Source organism: Meles meles, chromosome 5 (assembly GCF_922984935.1).
Source record: "Meles meles chromosome 5, mMelMel3.1 paternal haplotype, whole genome shotgun sequence".
In the NCBI taxonomy this organism is placed as follows: domain Eukaryota; kingdom Metazoa; phylum Chordata; class Mammalia; order Carnivora; family Mustelidae; genus Meles; species Meles meles.
Genome location: NC_060070.1, coordinates 67612089 through 67632921, shown reverse-complemented (window position 1 = coordinate 67632921; position 20833 = coordinate 67612089). Strand labels below are relative to the sequence as shown.

General features: G+C 36.4%; 1 protein-coding gene and 1 pseudogene across 10 annotated transcripts in view; both read right to left on the bottom strand.

Annotated features, from left to right (window-relative positions):
• AHI1 (Abelson helper integration site 1) overlaps nucleotides 1–20833 on the bottom strand; it is a 208754-nt gene that overhangs the window by 154002 nt on the left and 33919 nt on the right. For all 10 annotated transcript variants that reach the window (XR_006818426.1, XR_006818427.1, XM_046006414.1 and 7 more), the window contains exons 10-15: nucleotides 19585–19737; nucleotides 17030–17162; nucleotides 13426–13549; nucleotides 7688–7917; nucleotides 5060–5166; nucleotides 1556–1674 (exon numbers count right to left, since the gene is read on the bottom strand). Coding sequence is in view for 8 of the 10 variants with exons in the window: in XM_046006414.1 (XP_045862370.1) it covers nucleotides 1556–1674; nucleotides 5060–5166; nucleotides 7688–7917; nucleotides 13426–13549; nucleotides 17030–17162; nucleotides 19585–19737 (866 nt within the window). In the remaining 2 variants the exon portion in view is untranslated. The remainder of the gene's footprint in view (nucleotides 1–1555; nucleotides 1675–5059; nucleotides 5167–7687; nucleotides 7918–13425; nucleotides 13550–17029; nucleotides 17163–19584; nucleotides 19738–20833) is intronic.
• LOC123942473 lies at nucleotides 2396–2797 on the bottom strand (annotated as a pseudogene).

The window sequence follows — 20833 nt, the reverse complement described above, 5'->3', positions numbered from 1 at the left end:
ACAATCATTTGTATATGTATTTTTTCACTGTTTTATCATTATTTCCACATAAATTCCCAGACCTGAGGTTACTGACTGAAAAGTTTCTGGAGTCCTTGCTATACTTTACATGTGTAAACTTATTTACTTCCCACGAAACTCTTATGAATATGGTATATTATTTCCCCCATTTGAGTGAGGAGGAAAGAGAGGCTCAGAATGGTTCATCATTTGGTCAGGGATGGAAAAGGTGTTATTTGACACTAAGCAGTTCACCTCTGGAGCCCAAGCAGGAGTCTAAGATGAATACTATACACTACTTGAAAAGAGAACAACCAAATTCTTTAGGCCTGGCCTTTTAAAACCTGGCACTAATCTCTATTTCTAAAAAAATTCTTTCTCAGCGCTATCAAGAAATTAATGTTCCTACAGACTTACCCTGACTTGATCACAACTTCTATTATTCTACCTCTGAATATTATTCTAGGTTTTTCATGTTTTCCACCCTCCCGACAAACTTCTATCTTATCTAAATTCTATCCGTCCTTTATGACTGAGCGCTAAGGTCAGCCTCTCTACAGAGCCTTTAACAGAAGACTATAGTACAGTCATCCTTACCTTTATCTGTTGCTATGAAAGATATAATCCTTTTATTAAGTATTTATAGTCATTAAAATAATACATATCAAGTATTACCTATCTATCAAGCATGCTATCTCTCAAGCATGACATGGGTACTATGTATAAAAGAAGAATAAGGCAGATCCCATTCCTAGAAGATCTCACAATTTAGCCTAATTAAATGTTTTGTGTTATTTTGGAGGTACTGTAACTAGATTATAAACTCCTGATGAACTACTCTGCTAATCATTCTCTCACAGCACTGATGCCAGTATCCTGAACAGCTCTACATAAACAAAAGTCTTAAGAGTTAGCCCTACAAGAATGTTACAGAATAAACTAGTATACATCACATTTTCCTTTCTAAACACAATCATGAACTCTAATAAAACTAGAGTTAAAAAAAATCTAATAAAACACTTAACAACAAAACAAAAGCACACCAGAAAACTATGCTGGCTTTTCCAGCATTCTGCTTCCACTTTTTACATTAAGGAAATTTCCTTTCCTTATTTAGAAATAACACAAAATAGGAAAAACAAGGATATATTAATTAAAAGCTGTGTCATTCTGTTACGTATTATTGCATAGTACTATGCTATAGCAGTATTGTAAGAGAGATAAAAGATATTCTAAGGTAGAGGCTTCCTTTTTTTTTTTTTTTAATTGTGACAACAAAAAGCAACTGACTACATTTCAGCTTCACAACAATTTACATTTTGAGCCAGAAAATTCTTTGTTGTGGGGGGCTGTCTTATAAACTGTAGGATGCTTAGCAGTATCTCTGGGTCTCTATCCACTAAATTCTAACATTCAAAAAAGCCTCTAAACAATGTAAGATGTCTTCTGAGGGGAAAAACTGTCTATATAGAACCACAGCTGTATTTTATAAATATGAATTAACTCATTTCTTATTCTACGAGTGCTTAACCTGTCAATATAGAAATATACTTACATTCGGAGATCCATAATTCTCAAAGTACTGTCCTTGGTATGGATTAACAATCGTTTTCCATTGGGATGAATCTCCAAATAACTTATGGGAATCCCCTTAAACTCACTCTCTTTAATTTCCTAAAATGATTAAAAAAGATTATGAAATATTATCACTGTATAGTTTGTCTAATATGAAGCCCGTTTTAGAGCACAAAATTAATTTAAGTCATTTTTGACTGCACATTTAAAGGATCCTTTAAAATTGTTAGCAAAAGGAATCCCAGTAACTTCAGTTATAGGTTAAAAATAAAGCTGATAGTGTGTGTGTGTGTACACACACACACACACACACACACACACACACACATATAGCTACATTTAATTGGCATTTTTGTGGTGTATTCCCAAATAAGCACTTTCTAAAACACAACTTCTAACTTTGTATTTTTTTGCTTACCATCATATAAGAAAAGTTTCTAATTTTTATGACTTCAAGAGTTAGTATAGAATTAACTTTCAAGTTCTATTTCAGTCTGAGATTACTTCTTCATGCACTTACTTGTACTTTGTCCTAAAAAAGGTATGTGACTGGCATCATATTCCAAGATCACTTCATTTAGATTGTAATTTTAAGGTTTGTGGTTCTTTTTTTTTTTTTAAGATTTTATTTATTTGACAGACGGAGATCACAAGTAGGCAGAGAGGTGGGGTGGGGGGGTAGGGGGAGCAGGCTCCCTGCTGAGCAGAGAGACAATGTGGGGCTGGATCCCTGGACCCTGGGATCATGACCTGAGCTAAAGGCAGAGGATTTAACCCACTGAGCCACCCAGGCGCCCCAAGAATCAAATTTTTTATTTGTTCATTTCTTTCATTTGAAATATTCATCCTTGTCAATGACATCCTTGGCCTGAGACTTTGCCACATTCCTTAACGCCCACACAATTGCAACCAATGACTTGATGGGGTTTCCCCCCAGTCAGTTTCCCAGAGGGCCTACCCAGTGCCCTAGCTTCTTGTTGTCATCAACCTTAATTAGGTTGGTTTGGTGTTCAGCATAAGGGGCCTCCACCACCTTGACATACACCTCATCAGAGTTGGATTCAAGGACACAAAGATGGGCTTTGGCCCTTGTCTAAGACTTCGACAGCTCGGCAAACTACACGTGCTAGGCCATAGTGCATGAGGGTATTCTCCAGCACCTCTTGTAAATCAGTAAATCAGTATTAATGGCCATTACAGCTCCAGCAGCCATGCCTTCCTAGGCCACAGCGGTGGGTCACAGGTGGAGTTGAATCTTAAGTGCACCTGAGACTCTAGGAATTTTTTTTTTTTTTTTTTTTTTGGTAGTTACTTAAGGTAGCTATAGGAGGTGTCTGACAAATGATGTCAAGAAAGACCTACATACTGAAGGAAAATTTGCCTGGATGAGCCTTACATAGGAAAAATTACCGAAGGTCCTTCTTGAGTGGATTGCTAGAAAAAAGAAAAAAACCTGTAAATGCAAAACTGCTTAGACAGAGTCCAGAGATGCCAAAGCAAGTCTGCTTTAAGCCTCAGGCAGAATTCTCAATTAGCCTTCTCCTCTTTCAAGGACCCACTAGTATATTTTGTCTCCTCCTCCAGAGGGTCTCCTCCTCGGAGATGTTTTGGCACCAGCAGAGGTGGGGGACAAACTGCTACAATCCCAGTCTCAGCAGTTAAGCCCCACCACTGCACTGCCCACAGGAAGGCCTGCTGTTAGCTGCTACAGAAGTCAAATACTGACAGCACAGATGGGGGTGCAGTGACTGAACCACAACAATCTGGGGGTGGGGATGCACTGCTGGGGGTCTAAGCAAGACTTACACAGATTCAAGAGTGCAAAATAAAAAAAACACACAAAACTGTCTAACAAGTTCAGTGTTAGGCATGAATTCGACAAAAGTGCCACCAGATTTAGCATTTGTAGTATCTGTTAATGATCTCTTCTATATTTTTTCCTTATATTCATACTCAAAAAAAAAAAAAAAAAGCCCTAGTTTCAATGCTCATGCTCTGTACCACAGAGTGTGTGCCACAGCACATGGACATGTCATCTTAAGGGACAGATGAGTATAATTTAGCATTTCTCACACTGATGGCTAAAGAGAACCAGTTAAGAAATCTACAGTTTGTCCTAGGGCATTAGCTACCAAAAGATCCTCCAGCTCATTTTCTAACTTTTTATTTCGGACTATCTCGAGCAACTACCAGCCTTTAGATTTTGAAGGTAAATTTTAATTATTTTATAGCCTTTTAATTATTACACTGAGATAAAGAAACATGATTTTTTAAACATAAATAGTAGACTCTGCACTGTACACTCAACTTATTGGAAAAGATGCCTTTGGAAACTTGTCAATCCCTTAGGTATATAAGTAATTAGAAAGTTCTTTTTAAAGTGTGTAAAATTAGGCTATCACATGAATCCCAAGCCATCAATCATTAATTCTATAGACTAGATGAAAATGATAAAAATAAAGTTTTTAAAATAGATCTGATAGATTCAACAGATTTAACTAAAGTTCATAAAAATTCTTTTTCACTTAGAGTGTCTTTTTTTCAAATGAGGACAACTGTTATAATAGAAGAACAAAACACTGAAGAACAAAAGTATAGCATATAAGACAAACTGTATCAACTTATATAAAACAAACTCGGGTTTAAAAATTTATTTTAGGGCGCCTGGGTGGCTCAGTGGTTTAAGCCGCTGCCTTCGGCTCAGGTCATGATCTCAGGGTCCTGGGATCGAGTCCCGCATCGGGCTCTCTGCTCGGCAGGGAGCCTGCTTCCCTCTCACTCTCTCTGCCTGCCTCTCTGCCTACTTGTGATCTCTCTCTCTGTCAAATAAATAAATAAAATTTAAAATAAATAAATAAATAAAAATTTATTTTATACTTTTAATTAAAAATACTGAATATGCACCAATAAAATTGCTTAATACACCAGGTACCTTAAAAACATTCTATTCCAAAAATGAAAGATCACTTGTTTCTGCCTACTTGGCAAAACTCAAGTGAAAACAATTATTGTGAGTAAATGAGAGACCCTAGTCATAATTACATACTTTTGATTACATAATTGTAAAAGATAACACTGTTAGCAAAACATTGAACACACTGTTTTTAGAGTGATGTTATGGGGGTCAAAAAAACAAAATGACTAGCAGAAAATACAAGTTATTACTTATAGATGGTAATATAGGCCTCATTTCAGCATAATTCCAGTAATGGATCAGTGAAGCCATATCACAAATTAGGGTTCAAAGATAAGAAAGTAAAGTTTGGGCAAAATGCAAATTTTCACTAAGTTGCTATATCATCAATTAGCCATCAGGCAGACTAGATAATTAATCAATGATAACTGACTTTGTAGGGCCTGAGAAAAACTTAATTTTTTTGAGAAGAGAGAAAGAATGTCCTGATATCTTATTTCTAAAGTCATGTGGTTCAAGTTTTTTCTAATTTGTAAAATTAAATCTTATGTATTAAATATGATTTTATACCTTATTTACACTCCAGTGGCGCACTGAATGTTGCACATCATTGACTTTGACATAGGTATTCCAAACAACAATCACCCCTGTGCAATCTCCTGAATACATGTGATGACCTATTTAAAAAAAATAAAATTACTCACTTGTGAATGCTACACCAGGTAGAAACAAAATGAAATTGGGAAAACACATTCCAGTATAACAAAGAATAAAAGGGCTATTAAACAGTATTTTAGTAAAAAGAAAAAAAAAGCTAAAAAAAAACCCCAAATACAAATCATAATCAAATCCCAATTATTTTTAAATGAATTCTTCATTCTTCTGAATTACTTCTGAATTATCCAGTATGTTATCTATATGCTCACCTTTATTAACCTATATGATCTGTTCTATACTCCTGAAAAAAACACCTATATCCTAATATATACTGTTAGCAAAATGCCTGAGACCAGTAGAAACTCAATAAACAATAGGGAATGAATAAAGCGATAAATGACAGGTGTTCCAGTTTAACATACATTCTTAGAGTTAAACCATTTTATAGTTGAATGGGACCTCAGAGACTATCAAACTCACTGTATACTCACTCAGGATTATCTTCCACACCATCATAAACAGACGGTTGTTTAGTAACTGGGAACTTGGTTTTTTACAAAGGAGCTATTCAACTGATGAACTGCTCTAGATACTAGAATGTTCTTTCCAATTCAGAACAAAGAATATCCGTCTTTGGTAGCTCTGGTCCCATCTCTACATACTGGAGCAATACAAACCGATTTCTTTTTGTTTCACATATGCATATCTTAGTCAAGTATTTGAAGAAATTCATGTCTTTTATAATCTGAGCTACTTCTACTATGACAAAGTTTGCAGACACCTTTCTATCCCTGGTGACTTTTCCTTAATGTGTTCCAATTTCTTATCATCCTTGTAGTTAGACTGAATATATTGGCAGTACTATCATTTTGATCTGGATGCTATACTAATTAATTATAGCTATAGTCTACATAGCCACACTTAAAACATTACAGCATAAAGCAAGGACTCCAGAAATGTTTGACTCAGCAACCTCAGCTCTAGGAATTTATGTTAAGAAAATAATTATAAAACAGTGCAACAAACTTTTGTATATACACATATGTACATGTGTATCTATATTATTCAGAGAAATCACGTTCATGGTAGGAGAAAGCTGGAAACATCCTACGCACTTCCAACAACAGAATGTTTCTTAAGATACATTCAGACAACTATATAATGCATACCTATTAAATGTGAGCTGAATGCAGAGGTATTCAGTGCACAATGTACTCAGTACAGAGTGTACATACAGGTTTCCCCTGCTATCTATCTAATATTCTTTTGGTATTTCCCTCTTCTTCCTCATTTTAACCCTTTAACTCAAAAGCCACTTAAAAGAAACCTACTGAAAAAAGAAAGAAAGAAGCCTACTGAGGGGATAATTACTAATCCAATGAAGTATATTTATGAAATTTGGTATATGACTGGTTGTTACAGCAAAGATTAGTTGAATCTAAATATTTAAGAATTTAATGACTTAAATGATTTTTTTTTAAAGATTAACCTTTTATTTATTTATTTTTTAAGATTTCTTATTTATTCATTTGACAGAGAGAGATCACAAGTAGGCAGAGAGGCAGGCAGAGAGAGAGAAGCAGGCTCCCTGCTGAGCAGAAAGCCCGATGTGGGACTCGATCCCAGGACCCTGAGATCATGACCTGAGCCGAAGGCAGCGGCTTAACCCACTGAGCCACCCAGGCGCCCTAAATGATTTTTTTTAAAAAGATTTCATTATTAGAGAAAGAGAGAGAGCACGTGCAGGGGAAGGAGCAGAGGGAGAAGCACAAGCAGGCTCCATGCTGGTGCAGAGCCCAACATGGGGCTCAATGTCATAACCCTGAGATCATGACCTGAGCTGAAACCAAGAGCTGGATGCTTAACGGACTGAGCCACTCAGGTGCCCCCAGAATTTAGTGACTTTAAAATTACAAACAAAGGGGCGCCTGGGTGGCTCAGTGGGTTAAAGCCTCTGCCTTCAGCTCAGGTCACGATCCCAGGGTCCTGGGATTGAGCCCCGCATCGGGCTCTCTGCTCAGAGAGAAGCCTGTTTCCTCCTCTCTCTCTCTCTGCCTGCCTCTCTGCCTACTTGTGATCTCTATCTGTCAAATACATAAATAAAATCTTTAAAAAAATAAAAAAATTGAAAATAAAATAAATTACAAACAAAACTCCCTGACTGCCAAATCTGTGCCCAGGTCTATCATATGATCTGTAAAATACACATAAATTTAAAAATGTATAATCGTCAATACACAAAATCCCTCTCAAGCTTAAAAATATTATCTTAATGAACAAAAATTATTTTTAAAAATTCTTCATGCAACTAGCCTTCATTTGGAATATATATATATTTTTTTCAAAGATTTTATTTATTTATTTGACAGAGATCACAAGTAGGCAGAGAGGCAGGCAGAGAGAGGAGGAAGCAGACTCCCCACCGAGCAGAGAGCCCGAAGTGGGGCTCGATCCCAGGACCCTGGGATCATGACCTGAGCCAAAGGCAGAGGCTTTAACCCGCTGAGTCACCCAGGGCCCCTGGAATATATTTTGACATACCTTCAATATCAAAACAGAGAGAGTTGATGAAACTTCTGTGCATGTCAAACTGTCGAATCAATATGGCAGGATCCCCTTTCATATCAACCTTCCATATCCGTATCACAGAATCATAGCACCCTGTAACCACCACTTCTTTTACAGCAGGATGGAATTTAGCCGTGTAAACAAAAGAAGGATGAGGTAAAACTCTGAAAGTATTGGTATTATTTATTTCATTTTTCCATATCCTGGAAAAGGATAAAAAGTTATATGTTGCTTCTGAAAGGCAGAAGTTTCTAAAACTTTTTCCAAAAACCAACACGGCCAATGGAACTTAAGTAAGCAATGACAATAACCAAAGGCAAACTACATTTTATAATAATCAAAAATAATGTGATCAAGTATTTTATGGCTAGGGTTCTTTACATTTTGACAAAGCTATTTCTTAGTTATTATCAAGCATAATGGTTAATTTGTCTACTAATTTTAATCTATACTGTAAAATGAAAAATTATATTTGGATTTTTTAAGCAACCATTTTTGACATTGATTAAACACACATGGAATAGTTGGTAAAATACTGCATTTAGTACATTACATACAAAAAATAAAATATAGGGAGAGCTTGAATTATTCTCCATTTAGGTTGTGTAATATTGCTTTTGTAAAGTGCTCCCTAGTAGAGGTTTGGAGAATAAGCTAGTCCATTAACTCTGTATTTATAATTTCCAAGCCTAGAAAGTGACTGTGATCTCACAGTCTTAAAAGCCATATTGAAATTACTGTTTGATACCTGACTAAAATAAGATTAACTATGACATTTTGATAGAAAACAGGCTACCTTACATTAAATGATCAATTTATGTTTAACAGTTTTAATATGTCTTCCTCTAAATTATGATAATTTTTAAAAAGTAATATTACTGTCACTGCTACAGTCCTGACAAAAAAGATTAAACCCTAAGGGTTAAAACTTAAATACTCTGCAGTTCTAGTCAGTGTGTAAAAATAGGCAAAAATCTAGCAACAGAAAGGTACTAAATGAGTGTGGAACACTGGATTTTTAAACAGTTTGACTAAATTGTTAGAAAAATAGATTTATTTTTAATAGGGAGATTTATAGTTCCTTCTTTTAATCATGATCTAAGAACTAAAGCAAATTAAGTCCTTTTCAAAATTATCGATGAAAGAAAAAAATACAGCTGCCATTCAAGAATAACATTCTGAGTCTTCTCAGCAGCTGCTTCAAATAAGGATATGACCTACAATTACTAAGAATCCAAACTAATAATGAAGGAAGTGAAAGAACATGTTTTCAAGTGAAAATAAAACACGTGTGTCACTGCATAAACATTTTTACCATAGTAATACTTTCAATGAATATATGCTACAAGAAATACAATACTTACTAAAAGAAAAAAATAACTAAAATGTGATTAAGACTGTTAAAAGAAGATTGTTTAAAAGATAAAAATTTCAGCTGTTTGCTTAAAAATCTTAGCAGTATTATGTGAAATACTATGTAACAGGCAGAAATGAAATAATCATATCTTAAAAGCAGCTCAATTAAAAGAGATACAGTAATTTACAATAAAAATGAAGCCTTTTATGTGAAGACCTAATTGGAATCAATGATGGCTTTAGTCAAGCAAGAAAAGGTTGAGTCCAAGGACAACAGAAATGTATTAATGAGTTTGGGGAAAAAACAGCTGATCACAGAGAACAAGGAAATACACAAATCTGTGAAGACTAGATGAGCACACAAAAAATTATTACAATTAGGAAAGAAAAAACCATACAGTTACAACAGTATGTATGATGACATATGATGACAACATGGGGACATATGCACCTAAATGGGAGCCATTACATGTGGGAAAAGTCTGATTATATGAGGAGCTGTTGGTTAGAGAAAAATACAGATTTGTACTGAAGATAACTAAAGAAGATTTTGGTTAACCCTACATGGCAAAGAGCTAACCAGTGGGAAGCAATAACTCAGGAGTCACTAACACTAACCAGGAAGACAAGAAGACAGCCAGAAATTCATGCCTCTGCCTCTCGGAACATTAGCAACTCTAATTCTCTTCCTTTGACTTTAGCTTATTCATTTTAAGTAGTCCCTACTTCTTTAAAAAACCTCACTCTTTTTGGTTCTAGCCACAATGTTTTTCTTCAGTTAATCCTACACAATAAGTATTTTTATGATGTAAACCACCCTCCATCAGTAACAAAGCTACATAAAGAAAAAAGTATACTTTATACTATATTGTGTATATACAAAAAATATGCTGGAAAAAAACAAGAAAACTACAAGAAATGGTTAAATCTAAGCTGGGTTTTAAACAATGACTATGAACCATCACAAAAGGCACTTAAACGGTTGCTGAGTGACTAAGTTGGGCAGGAAGGCTAGGAAAGGGACATTTAAGCACCGGAAGAGGAGACATGGAGAGGAAGATACTAAGAGCATTTTAAAAGACTGTGTGGGTGACGCCAAGAGTACATGGCAAGTACACAGGAGAAGGATGTAGGGTCAATGAGAAACATGCCTGTTATGCCATGCTAAGGAGCTGGAACATTTTCAAAAGGGTGGTGGGAATCAAAGACTTCTGAAGATCAGGGCAATATGAAGTGTGGTTGTGAAAAGATGGGGGAACGAGAGACTGAACAGTGAGAAAGTTTAGCACCAACAGTTTAAGCTAGAGATAGCAAGGGCCTGAATGAAGGTAACAGCAGTGAGGATAGAAAGTGTGTGATGGAATGGTGAAGATTTTAGGAGGGTAAACTGACAGATCTGTGGTAATGCTTAGATATGGGAAGGAACGGTGGGAAGAAAAAAAGAAATGAGTGCTATTCTGGACTCCTGGCTTGGGAGTCAGGCTGGATGCCATTAAAAAAATCCACAAGAGAACAAATGAGTAAAGCAGTCTGGTGATATCATCAAGTCTGGCTTTAGATCCAAGGTACCACTGGCAGTCCAGACAGAGTAACAGAAAGTGAAACTCAGAAAAAAAGTGGGCGCTAGAAGTCAGCCCATAGAAGTGAGACTGAAAACTTGGGAAAATGAGAGAGACAAGGATAAGCACAGAAAACCAAGGAAGATGCTCAAGTAGGAGGATTCTGGGAATAAACATCTACAGACAACAGGCAGAGCTTCGAAGAGGAACAAGTGACAGGGAACAAGAACTGGACAGTCATAAAAAACAAACAGAAGAGGCTGTTAAAGAAACCATTTAATTGAAACTATTTTAAAACTAGTCAATAATTAATCACTTCCATGAAAGCAGATAGGGTAAGGACCCAAACTGGCCACTGGATCTGAAAATCAGCAAGAGACTGCTGACCTCTTAAAGAAGGTTGATCTAGCGGGGGGGGGGGGGGGGGGGGGGCGCGGCGCGGGGGGGGGGGGGCAGTGAAAGCTAGATTCACTGAGTTGAGCTAAAGACCTGTGTAGAACGTTCTTGATGTTGTAGAGAAAAAATAATGTGGTGGTCTGGAAAGGAGGAAGAACGGAAAGAAAGATTTCTTAAGGAAATTTGAGCATATTTTTAAGATGAGAGGACAAAATCAATAGAGAGGATGATACTGAAGAGACAAGAGAGGTAGGATTGTAGATTGAAGGGCTGAGATTAAAAGCACATGCCAAAAACCGTAGTAGAGACTCTTAATCTTGTAAAAACAAACTGAGGGGGGAGAGGGGTATTGGAGAAGGGGGTGGGGTTATGGACATTGGGGAGGGTATGTGCTATGGTGAGTGTTGTTAAGTGTGTAAACCTGGCGATTCACAGACCTGTACCCCTGGGGATAAAAATACATTACATATTTATAAAAATTTTTTTAAATTAAATTAAATTAAATTAAAAAAAAAAAACAACACATGTCAAAGAGTGGCCTGAAAGGTGTCCTTACCCACACATCTTTGTTTAGAGCAGTGGACAGAGATAAAGATGGGTACATTTATAGATACTGGGTGGGAAACCAGAGGGAGATATAGGAAGTTCATGTCTGGCATAATTCACTGGAAGCTGAAGGCAGTCAGCTAATGAAAGGAGGAAGATGTGACTCAGGGTCGAGAACTTGAAGTGCTGCAAGGCTTGGATGTGCTGCCAGAGGAATAAGAAAAGATAGCTGAATAAAGATAAGGAAAAAGCTTGCTTGGCTGCGATGACAGCTCAGGTGATTTTAAGACTTACAAATGCACAATCAGAACTTTCCAAGGTTATGAATTTTTCTCTAGTATAATCTGACATTGGACAGAATGGCTGTGTTGAGACAACAAGCAGACCAGGGTTCCAAAGGATCCTATTAAGAGGGACCAACAGCAGGTGCTTAGCTACACATGGAAGGAAATTAAGTCTCACCAATTACCACCTTTTGCATTTAAACAGAAACTCAACAGTCCTGATAATATCTTAATCAATTAGACATTTTATATTAAAAAGGAAGCTGATAAGAATAATAGAAGAGACTCAGACACTAGAAGTGTCTATTAAAAAGTGTATTAAAATGCAGAAAAGAGAATTAAATAAGAGTGAAGTCAGAAGGCATACCAAACTGCTCTAAATGTCAGCTTCCCGGTGTACAGAGATAATAAAGATTTATGTGTATCCACCTACATTTGTTGGAATCAAATTAAATAACATATATATAATATAAAGCATCTTGAAAAATTGCCTAATAATACATTTAGAAAGCACACAAGGTAGAACAAGCAGCTAGAACAGTGTCAATGAAATTTTACAAAGTAGATTTAAAAAATTTTATGATACGTATTAAGTTGGGAGGGATTAAATTATTTTATAACTGACATTCTGAAAAATGCAAATACTGAAAATCTATAAAACTCTTAAAATATAAGGCACATATTCACTTACATGCAGGTATCCCCTGCTTTTCAAAGGCTGCCTTACACCACTTTGCTTTTACCTAAGACCTAAGTCAGTACCTGTTTTCACTAACCAGAAGAATGTGAAGAGGATTTTTATTTTAATGAAAAAAGGAGAAAATCCAAAATCAGGGTCAGCACTTGTTCAGCCGTGAGCCCTTCCACAGGGAGAGTGCAGCCCCAGCAGCGAGAGGGGCACTGTGATACTTGTCCCCGGAAACTACACTCAGCATCTCAACGTCAAGCTGCCACAGGTCTGAACTGTATCTGTGAGCATCTATGCTTTATTTCAATTTATTTTGTGCCCCTCTTAAAGAAAGATGTGTCCCAAGGTATCAGAAAACTCCAAGAGAAGTTATTTTTGGGTCTGAGAATGCTCAAAAATTTTTCCATATAAATGAACAGTTATAACTTCTTCCCCTTATGCTATTTTGTCTTAGACAAGGTTTCCATTCCTTGCTGTCTACCATGCACTGTGCATCACTGTGGCCTGGCCCCTGCCCACAGCTAACAGGGAAAACAGAAGCTCTGCCATTAAGAGCTTATATTCTAGGAAAATATCAACTGTTTACCTTATGTCAAACAGTGCAGAGTATTAATCAAATAGCGTACATAATGATCATTTAAGGACACTGGGAACTAGAAGCATTATGTATTACATAAAAAAGATATATTTAATAAAAACATCTTTAGGAAAAAGCTTTCCCACTACTATTGATCTAATCAGTCTATATGATGCATCTCTATGACAGTCCCTTGATAAGCAAAATATTACTTAAGCCCAAGAATAGCTATATCCCTTTATATTTTCTTCACTTTCCTTGATGGCCAACAACATACACATTAAGTACTTCTCAAGTATACTGACCTGGCAGTGCCATCAGATGATGCAGTAAGGATATAGCGATCATCATGGGACCAGCAAAGATCATAAATGATATTGAGGTGGCCACACAATTCTCTCATGGAACGCCCAGAAGGAATTTCATATACTACAGAAAATATTCAAAAATTAGTAGGTTTCCAGCCAGAGAGTCCTTAATCCAGTAACATACAAACATATAGCTTATAATAATTTGCACATAGTCTCTAAGAATACCATCGTCAAAGATATTTTCAGCGTAAAAAAATCTCAAAGTCTACTTAAAAGTAGTTTTTCCCCATGTCAGTCTCCTGCCTCAGTGAGGAGCCTGCTTTTGCCCTCTGCTCATTCTCTCTCTCTCTCTGGGTGTATCTCTCTCTGTCAAATGAATAAATAAAATCTTTAAAAAAAAAAAAAAAGTAGTTTTTCATTTCCTCCAGACACAAGAATTTACGCATAAAAAGTTTTATAGCATGCTACAATTACTCTATCTCCTCAAAGCAATTTTCCTAATAATCTTTCACAATTTATTAATCAAATAATAGATAACACTTAAATTTTAATTCACTTCAAAGATTCTATAATTTGGGTTTTCATGAATAAGATATTACTTTACCTGAAAATCAACTAATTCCAGCCAAATTTTAATTATTTAAAGAAGAAATTTAAACTGTGCTACTATTAGAAAAGAATTCTTTTTTAAAAAAAGATTTTATTTATATATTTGTTTGTTTGTTTGTTTGTTTGAGAAAGTGAGAATGAGCGCCAGCCGAGGGAAGGGGCAAAGGGAGAGGGAGAAGCAGACTCTCTGCTGAGCAGGGGTCCCAATCCTGTCAGAACCCTGGAATCACAACCTGAACTGAAGGAAGATGCTTAACCAGGTGAGCCACCCAGGCAGCCCTTGTTTGAAAAAAAATTCCAATACTAAAATGATATAATAAGAGAATTAACAGAGACCTAATCTGATAAACAAGACATTTCAGTATTGCTCTAAGTTAGGTTCACAATGAAAGCTTTGAAAAAGTGACTTGAGAACAACAAAGTTTGCAAGCCTCTACTTCCACCTAGTGGTAAAACCAAATGCCCTTTAAAATACTAAGCAGCACAGAAGTACTTCTGGAATAGCAAAGAAGGACCTCAGAATATCTTCTCCCTGATAAATGCAAAAATTATCCAAATTAACTTTTTCTGAACTCTAGAAGTTAAACAAAGGCTTGCAACAACCTGAGGAGCATTTATTCAAGAAAAACAGCTTAATCTTGGTAAGAACATGAGCTTTGTGGCATTTTAACTTCCCATGGTCCCATTCCCCTCTCCTAAGCTGCAGAGTAGCTTTAGAAACCAACAGTCTCACAACTTAAAGCCAGCAGCCTAGTAGCCATGGGATGGGCCAGAAAATATAAGAAGCTCCCCCCAAACCCTACTCCCAATACTTACCACTAAAAAGCTCCATTCCCAGGGCTTGGCTTTCCTTGGCTTAGCTCAGAGCCTGCTCTGGGTGAAAAGCCCTAACCCCAGGGTGCATGCTGAAATAATCAGTGGCACAGCTGGCTGAGGCAGTGATGCCAACTGAAGCTAAGGAGAGTGGCCAAGGAGAGGCTGAGCAAAAATATGTAAAAGGAAAAAACTGGGAATGAGATGTCCACAAAGGACTTTGAAAAGATCCAACAAATTCCTGGGAACCCAGCAGGACATATGTATGTGAACAAAAGACTAGAAGCCCTCTCTCCCTCTGACTGATCTGAAAGTGAAGTAAGGCAGAGCTGCAACTGCCTGCGGAAAAGTGTTAAGAACGCATCCCAACACACATACACACCCACACACACATACCCACTGGGTAAAGCCTGGGCGATCTACTCACTCAAAGCATTTAAAAATCTCTACCATAGCTGACCACCAAGCTAAGTGAGCAGAGACTTCAGCAACAACAAAACCTGGGCAGGTAGGTGCAGAGGAGGGGAAGGAGAGGAATCTGATTTCCAGACCTGTCACACATGTAATATGGAAACAAGAAAAAACCAAAACAATCCAGTAGAGCCACCCACAGAAAACAAGGGAGTCCACAGAAACTGTCCATGAAGAAGCCAAGACATTGCTCTGGACAAAACTTTATTTAAATCCACTCTTATAAATATGTTCAAAGATATAAAGAAAACCATGTCTAAAGAATTAAGGCGTGAGAATAATTTCTTGCTAAAACAACAGTATCAATAAAGAGACAGAAATTATTAAAAAAACAAAAAAACTAGAGTTGAAAAGTATAATAATGGAAATAAGCAATTCACTAAAGAGGTTCACTAACAGATCTGAGCTGGCAGAAGAATCAACTTGAAGACAGGTCATTTGAGATTATGCAATCTGAGGAACAGAAGGAAAAGCAATGAAGAAAAATGAATAAAGCTGCAGGGACTTGTGGGACACCACCAGGTGTATCATAATGAGATGATGACAGTCTCAGAAGAGAAAAAATAGAAAGGAGAAGAACAATTTGAAGAAATAAAGACTGAAAACTTCCCCATTTTGTGCAAAACAGTAATCTACATATCCAACAAGCTAAAGGAATTCCAAGTAGACACATCATAGCCAAACAAACAGAAACTAAAGACAAAAATTCTTCTGTGCTTTGGAGGCTTAAGCAATAAGTTTGCCTAAATTTATATAGCATTCTGAATGATTTCTTTGAGAATAAAGTAACACATATTTATCACTGAAATGCTAAAATATAAATCAGAATGAAAATAATTTTTTCACTACCCAAAAAAGAAATCACTATTAATTCTCTGGAGTAGATATCCTAAGAATCTTTTTTCCTCCATGCATTGGTTTTGGTGAATTTTTAAAATAGCACAGTCATAATCAAATTGCACAAGTAATTTTGTTTTTTAAAGCTAACATTATTTCATGAGGAGGAGTATTTATTTAATAAATGCTAGCCAAGCAATTATGAGTCCTTGCTGAAAAGAATAAATCATCTGAAATAAACTGTGTGAGGCTGAGGGAAATTTAATACCACCTAGTACTAAAGAACAGGCAACTTCCTGCTGAGGAAGCTGGTTTTCATTATTATGTAAGAAATTAGGGAAAGTAATGTCTCTCAATTTAGAAGAGTAGAGAATGCTCACTTAAAGCTACAGAAATTTTTCTTTTTAACATGGTTTTCTGTATTTTTTAAAGGCAATTTGAAAGTGGGTTTTTGGTCTCTTTGCTGCCTTCCTTACTACTGAGAAATCGTCCTCTAGGTACTCCTGTCCTGAGCTGTTACTTTCTAGTGCATATGAAATTTGACGGCTTTCATAATTTAAACTATCACTTCTATCTACTGACCACATGGGCTAGAATTCCTCATGGGATTTATTAATCCCATCACGTTTCTAAATTTCCATATTTAAGATAAGAAAATGCTTACAAAAATCCTCTTGCAAGTTTCACAAATAAACTTACCACCCTTCATTTGATTATTCTCATTCTACTTCTGAACACAGATTTTATAGAAAGCTGTGAAATAATTATTAAAAAACTGGGGGTTACTCAAGATTTCAATGAATTAAAAAAAAACAAATGTCTTCCAGATAGACTTCGATCCCATTAAATAGATAGGATTATTACTCACAGATAATTGGATATCCATCTCGGCTGGCACAGGCTGCTGCTAATATTCTTCCATTATGAGAGAAAGCAAGACAAAAACATCCTCGTTCTCCTGTATTTAGTGAGAAGAGGTGCTTATTTGGGATACGGCAAGCCTAAAAACATACATTTAAAAAAAAGAAGCATTAAAATTTGAAGCTAGTTGTTAAATTACTGCAGTGGTAGAGCTTTATTTTTAAGCCCCTTGACTGTGATGCAAAGAAAGAGGAAAGTAAACAGAATGGATGGAAAACTATAGTAAATTATTTTATTCCCTAACGAGGAATCAGGTCTTCATAAAGTAAAGTCACTTTACACTCCACGTCTAACTAGTACTTAATTCACCAAAAATATGAATAGAAAATTCGTAATCAGGGCGCTTGTGTGGCTCAGTCATTAAGCCTCTGCCTTTGGCTCAGGTCATGATCCCAGGGTCCTGGTATCAAGCCCGCATTGAGCTCCCTTTCTGCTTCTCCCTCTCCCACTCCCCCTGCTGTGTTCCCTCTCTAGCTGTCTCTCTGTGTCAAATAAGTAAATAAAATCTTTAAAAAAAAAAAAAAGAAAGAAAATTCATTATCTGGTATTCTAAAGCTGTCACTATTGCGTGCACATTTGCACGCGCGCGCACACACACACACAGTGATATGTATATATATTGCCACACACACAAAACGTCTTATCACAAAATGTCATAACATCCTTATTCCATGACAGCAATTTTTGTGATTGTTGCTGAGCCATAAACTTCTTCTGAGATCATAACTGCTCTAAAGGCCTAGCTTAAGTGTGGGATGTATGAACGCTCATTTTCTCTCTTTTTATCTCTTAAAATAACCATTATTTGTGGCTACCTTCTGAAAGGTATTTTCAAAGTAATCACCTCCTGTTGGTTTCTCATTCACTAATTTTATTAAAATTTCATAATTTTTATGTTTTCATTTCCTATTATCAAATGAAACCAAAACTTTCTATGTATAATATCTACTGTAGAAAATACTACTTTTATTTATCCTAATTATACCTCTTCCAAACTTCAGTGATCCTTAATTCCTGGGCTTATTATTTTGAAAGTTCAATTAAATACATATTGGTCCTTTACTAGATGCAATGAATGTGGTACACTTCCTTGCAAATGTCTTTTCATCTATTAGTCATAGCATCTTGAATGTTTGGATAAATTAAGATTTTGGATAAACTGCATTTGGCAATGGCTCAGACGTACAAAATGAACCACTCTACTCTTTGTGGACCTAAGTAAGAGATTTGCGAAACTGTATCAGCAATGCTTCTTGCTACTGAAAAATATGTTAACCATTAATAAAAGCTTAAATACTCCTCAACCTATGTAAGAAAAATATACATATATAATTCCATCAAAATGCGATTCACTATGAAGAAGCTGGGGACTGTAAAAAAATCTCATGAATCTATTAGAATGATCCATTTTTAAATTTTTATTTATTTATTTTATAAATATTTTATTTATTTGACAGACAAAGATCACAAGCAGGCAGAGAGGCAGGCAAAGAGAGAGGAGGAAGCAGGCTCCCTGCAGAGCAGAGAGCCCCATGAGGCGCTCGATCCCAGGACCCTGGGATCATGACCTGAGCCAAAGGCAGAGAGAGGCTTTAACCCACTGAGCCATCCAGGCGCCCCATGAATGATCCATTTTTTTAAATAAAATCCATTTTACTAAGAAAACTCATTAAAAGATTTACCTCTTAAACATCAAAAAAATATTTTTTTAATTGCTGTTATGGATTGGATTGTGTCCCCCAAAATTTGTATGTTGAAGCTGTAATTCCAGTACCTCAGAATGTAGCAGTATTTGGAGATAAAAATTTTTAAAGAGCTTTTTTTTAGGGTGGTGTCCTAATCTAATAAGACTTGCTGTCCCTGGGAAGCCTGGGTGGCTTAGTCAGTTAAGAGACTGCTTTTCAGGCTCCTTACTCAGCAGGGAGTCTACTTCTCCCTCTGCTTGCCACTCCCCCTGCTTGTGTATGCACTCAAGCTCTCCTCTGACAAATAAATAAATAAATCTTAAAAAAAAAAAAAAAAGAAGAAGAAGAAGAATAAAAGACGTGCTGTCCTTGTAAGAGGAAGAGATACCAGGGATCTAAATGCAGAGAAAAAAGACCATGAAGAGGAGCAAGATGGCAGTCATCTGCCAGCCAAGGAGAAAGGCCTCTGAGTAAACCACCTCTGACAACACTTAACCTTGGGACTTCAGCCTCCAGAACCTATGAGGAGTAAGCTTGTTATTTAAGCTACCCCATCTGTGGTTATTTCCTTCTGGCAGCTCCAGCTAACAGATAAAACTAACCTAAGTCCTCAAACAAAGAACCTATGATAGCGCTTTTATGCACACAATACATACCCTATTATTATCAAGTAAATCAATGGAAAGACAAGACTGTGGTTAAAAGCAAGGATAATCTGAGAGTTTCCAGTAGTAAGCTAATTACCCTCAGAGCTACTGAAGCTTTTAAAATAAATATAGGCAGCTCTAAATGAATTGAGAATAATGAAGTATTTCACCTGCCCAGGTAGTCGTTTCCACTTCACTACTTCTTTGGAATCTTCTAGTCCAGGTTCTGCATCTATTGAACTGGCCTCATGGTGTCCTTCACAATACACTGGTTTACCTTTCTCCTCCTGGACAGCCATCACTGAACGGTAAGATGGCTTTATCTGCATGTGTATAGAAGATGAGAAAATGCAAATATCAAATTAACCCTTTTTTCTTTTCTAGCATCTAGGGTCTTTTAAATATTGAAACAAACAATATGGAAATGTTTTCAAAATATAACCCAGAAAAACATTCTACCTCGGTGTACACTATTCTGAATAAGATGAAAAGTGCTTGGTTCTATACCCAAAAAGCCCTGAAAGTTGGGAGGAAAAAAACAGAATTCCAATAGTTACATGAAATGGTTTTAATAACGCTAGCCCTTTGTTTCTGCCTCTTCACCAGTACCTACCAGATGTTATACTCTGGTATACTCTGGTATACACTCTGATATACTATGGTATTCCTCACTTTAATATCACAAAACTGATATTAAAAAGACCTAAAGTTTTTAAATCTTCCTTTCCTTAAAAAGAGATTTAACTCCATTCAAATTAATGCAAACCAACCCTGTGGTCACACTTATATCATATCACTTACAGAACATACAACTGTCCTGAAAAGTCTTATTGCAAATAAGACAAAAGCAAAAGTTCTGTTTTAGAACCAATTCTTTGCTAGAATCATTCATTGTTTTAATCTGTGGAAAACAGTAGTAGAAACATTATTTTTTTTTTTTTTTTTTTTTTTTTTAAGATTTTCTTTATTTATTTGACAGAGAGAGATCACAAGTAGACAGAGAGGCAGGCAGAGAGAGAGAGAGGGAAGCAGGCTCCCTGCTGAGCAGAGAGCCGATGCGGGACTCGATCCCAGGACCCTGAGATCATGACCTGAGCCGAAGGCAGCGGCTTAACCCACTGAGCCACCCAGGCACCCAGTAGAAACATTATTTACTGATTATTTGAATAATATTATGGAAAGTGTGCCTGTAAATCATGGTACTGCAAATGCCTGGGCCAAATGTAGCTTGTTGTTTTTGCCAATAAAGTTTTATTAGAACACATCATACCCATCTGTTTAACACTGGTTACATATATCTATGTAGTTACTTTCTCACTATAAAGGTAAAGTTGAGTAGTTGTAACAAAACCTGTATGGTCTACAAGGCCTAAAATATTAACTACTCTTGGGCCTTACAGAAAATATTTGTCAACACCT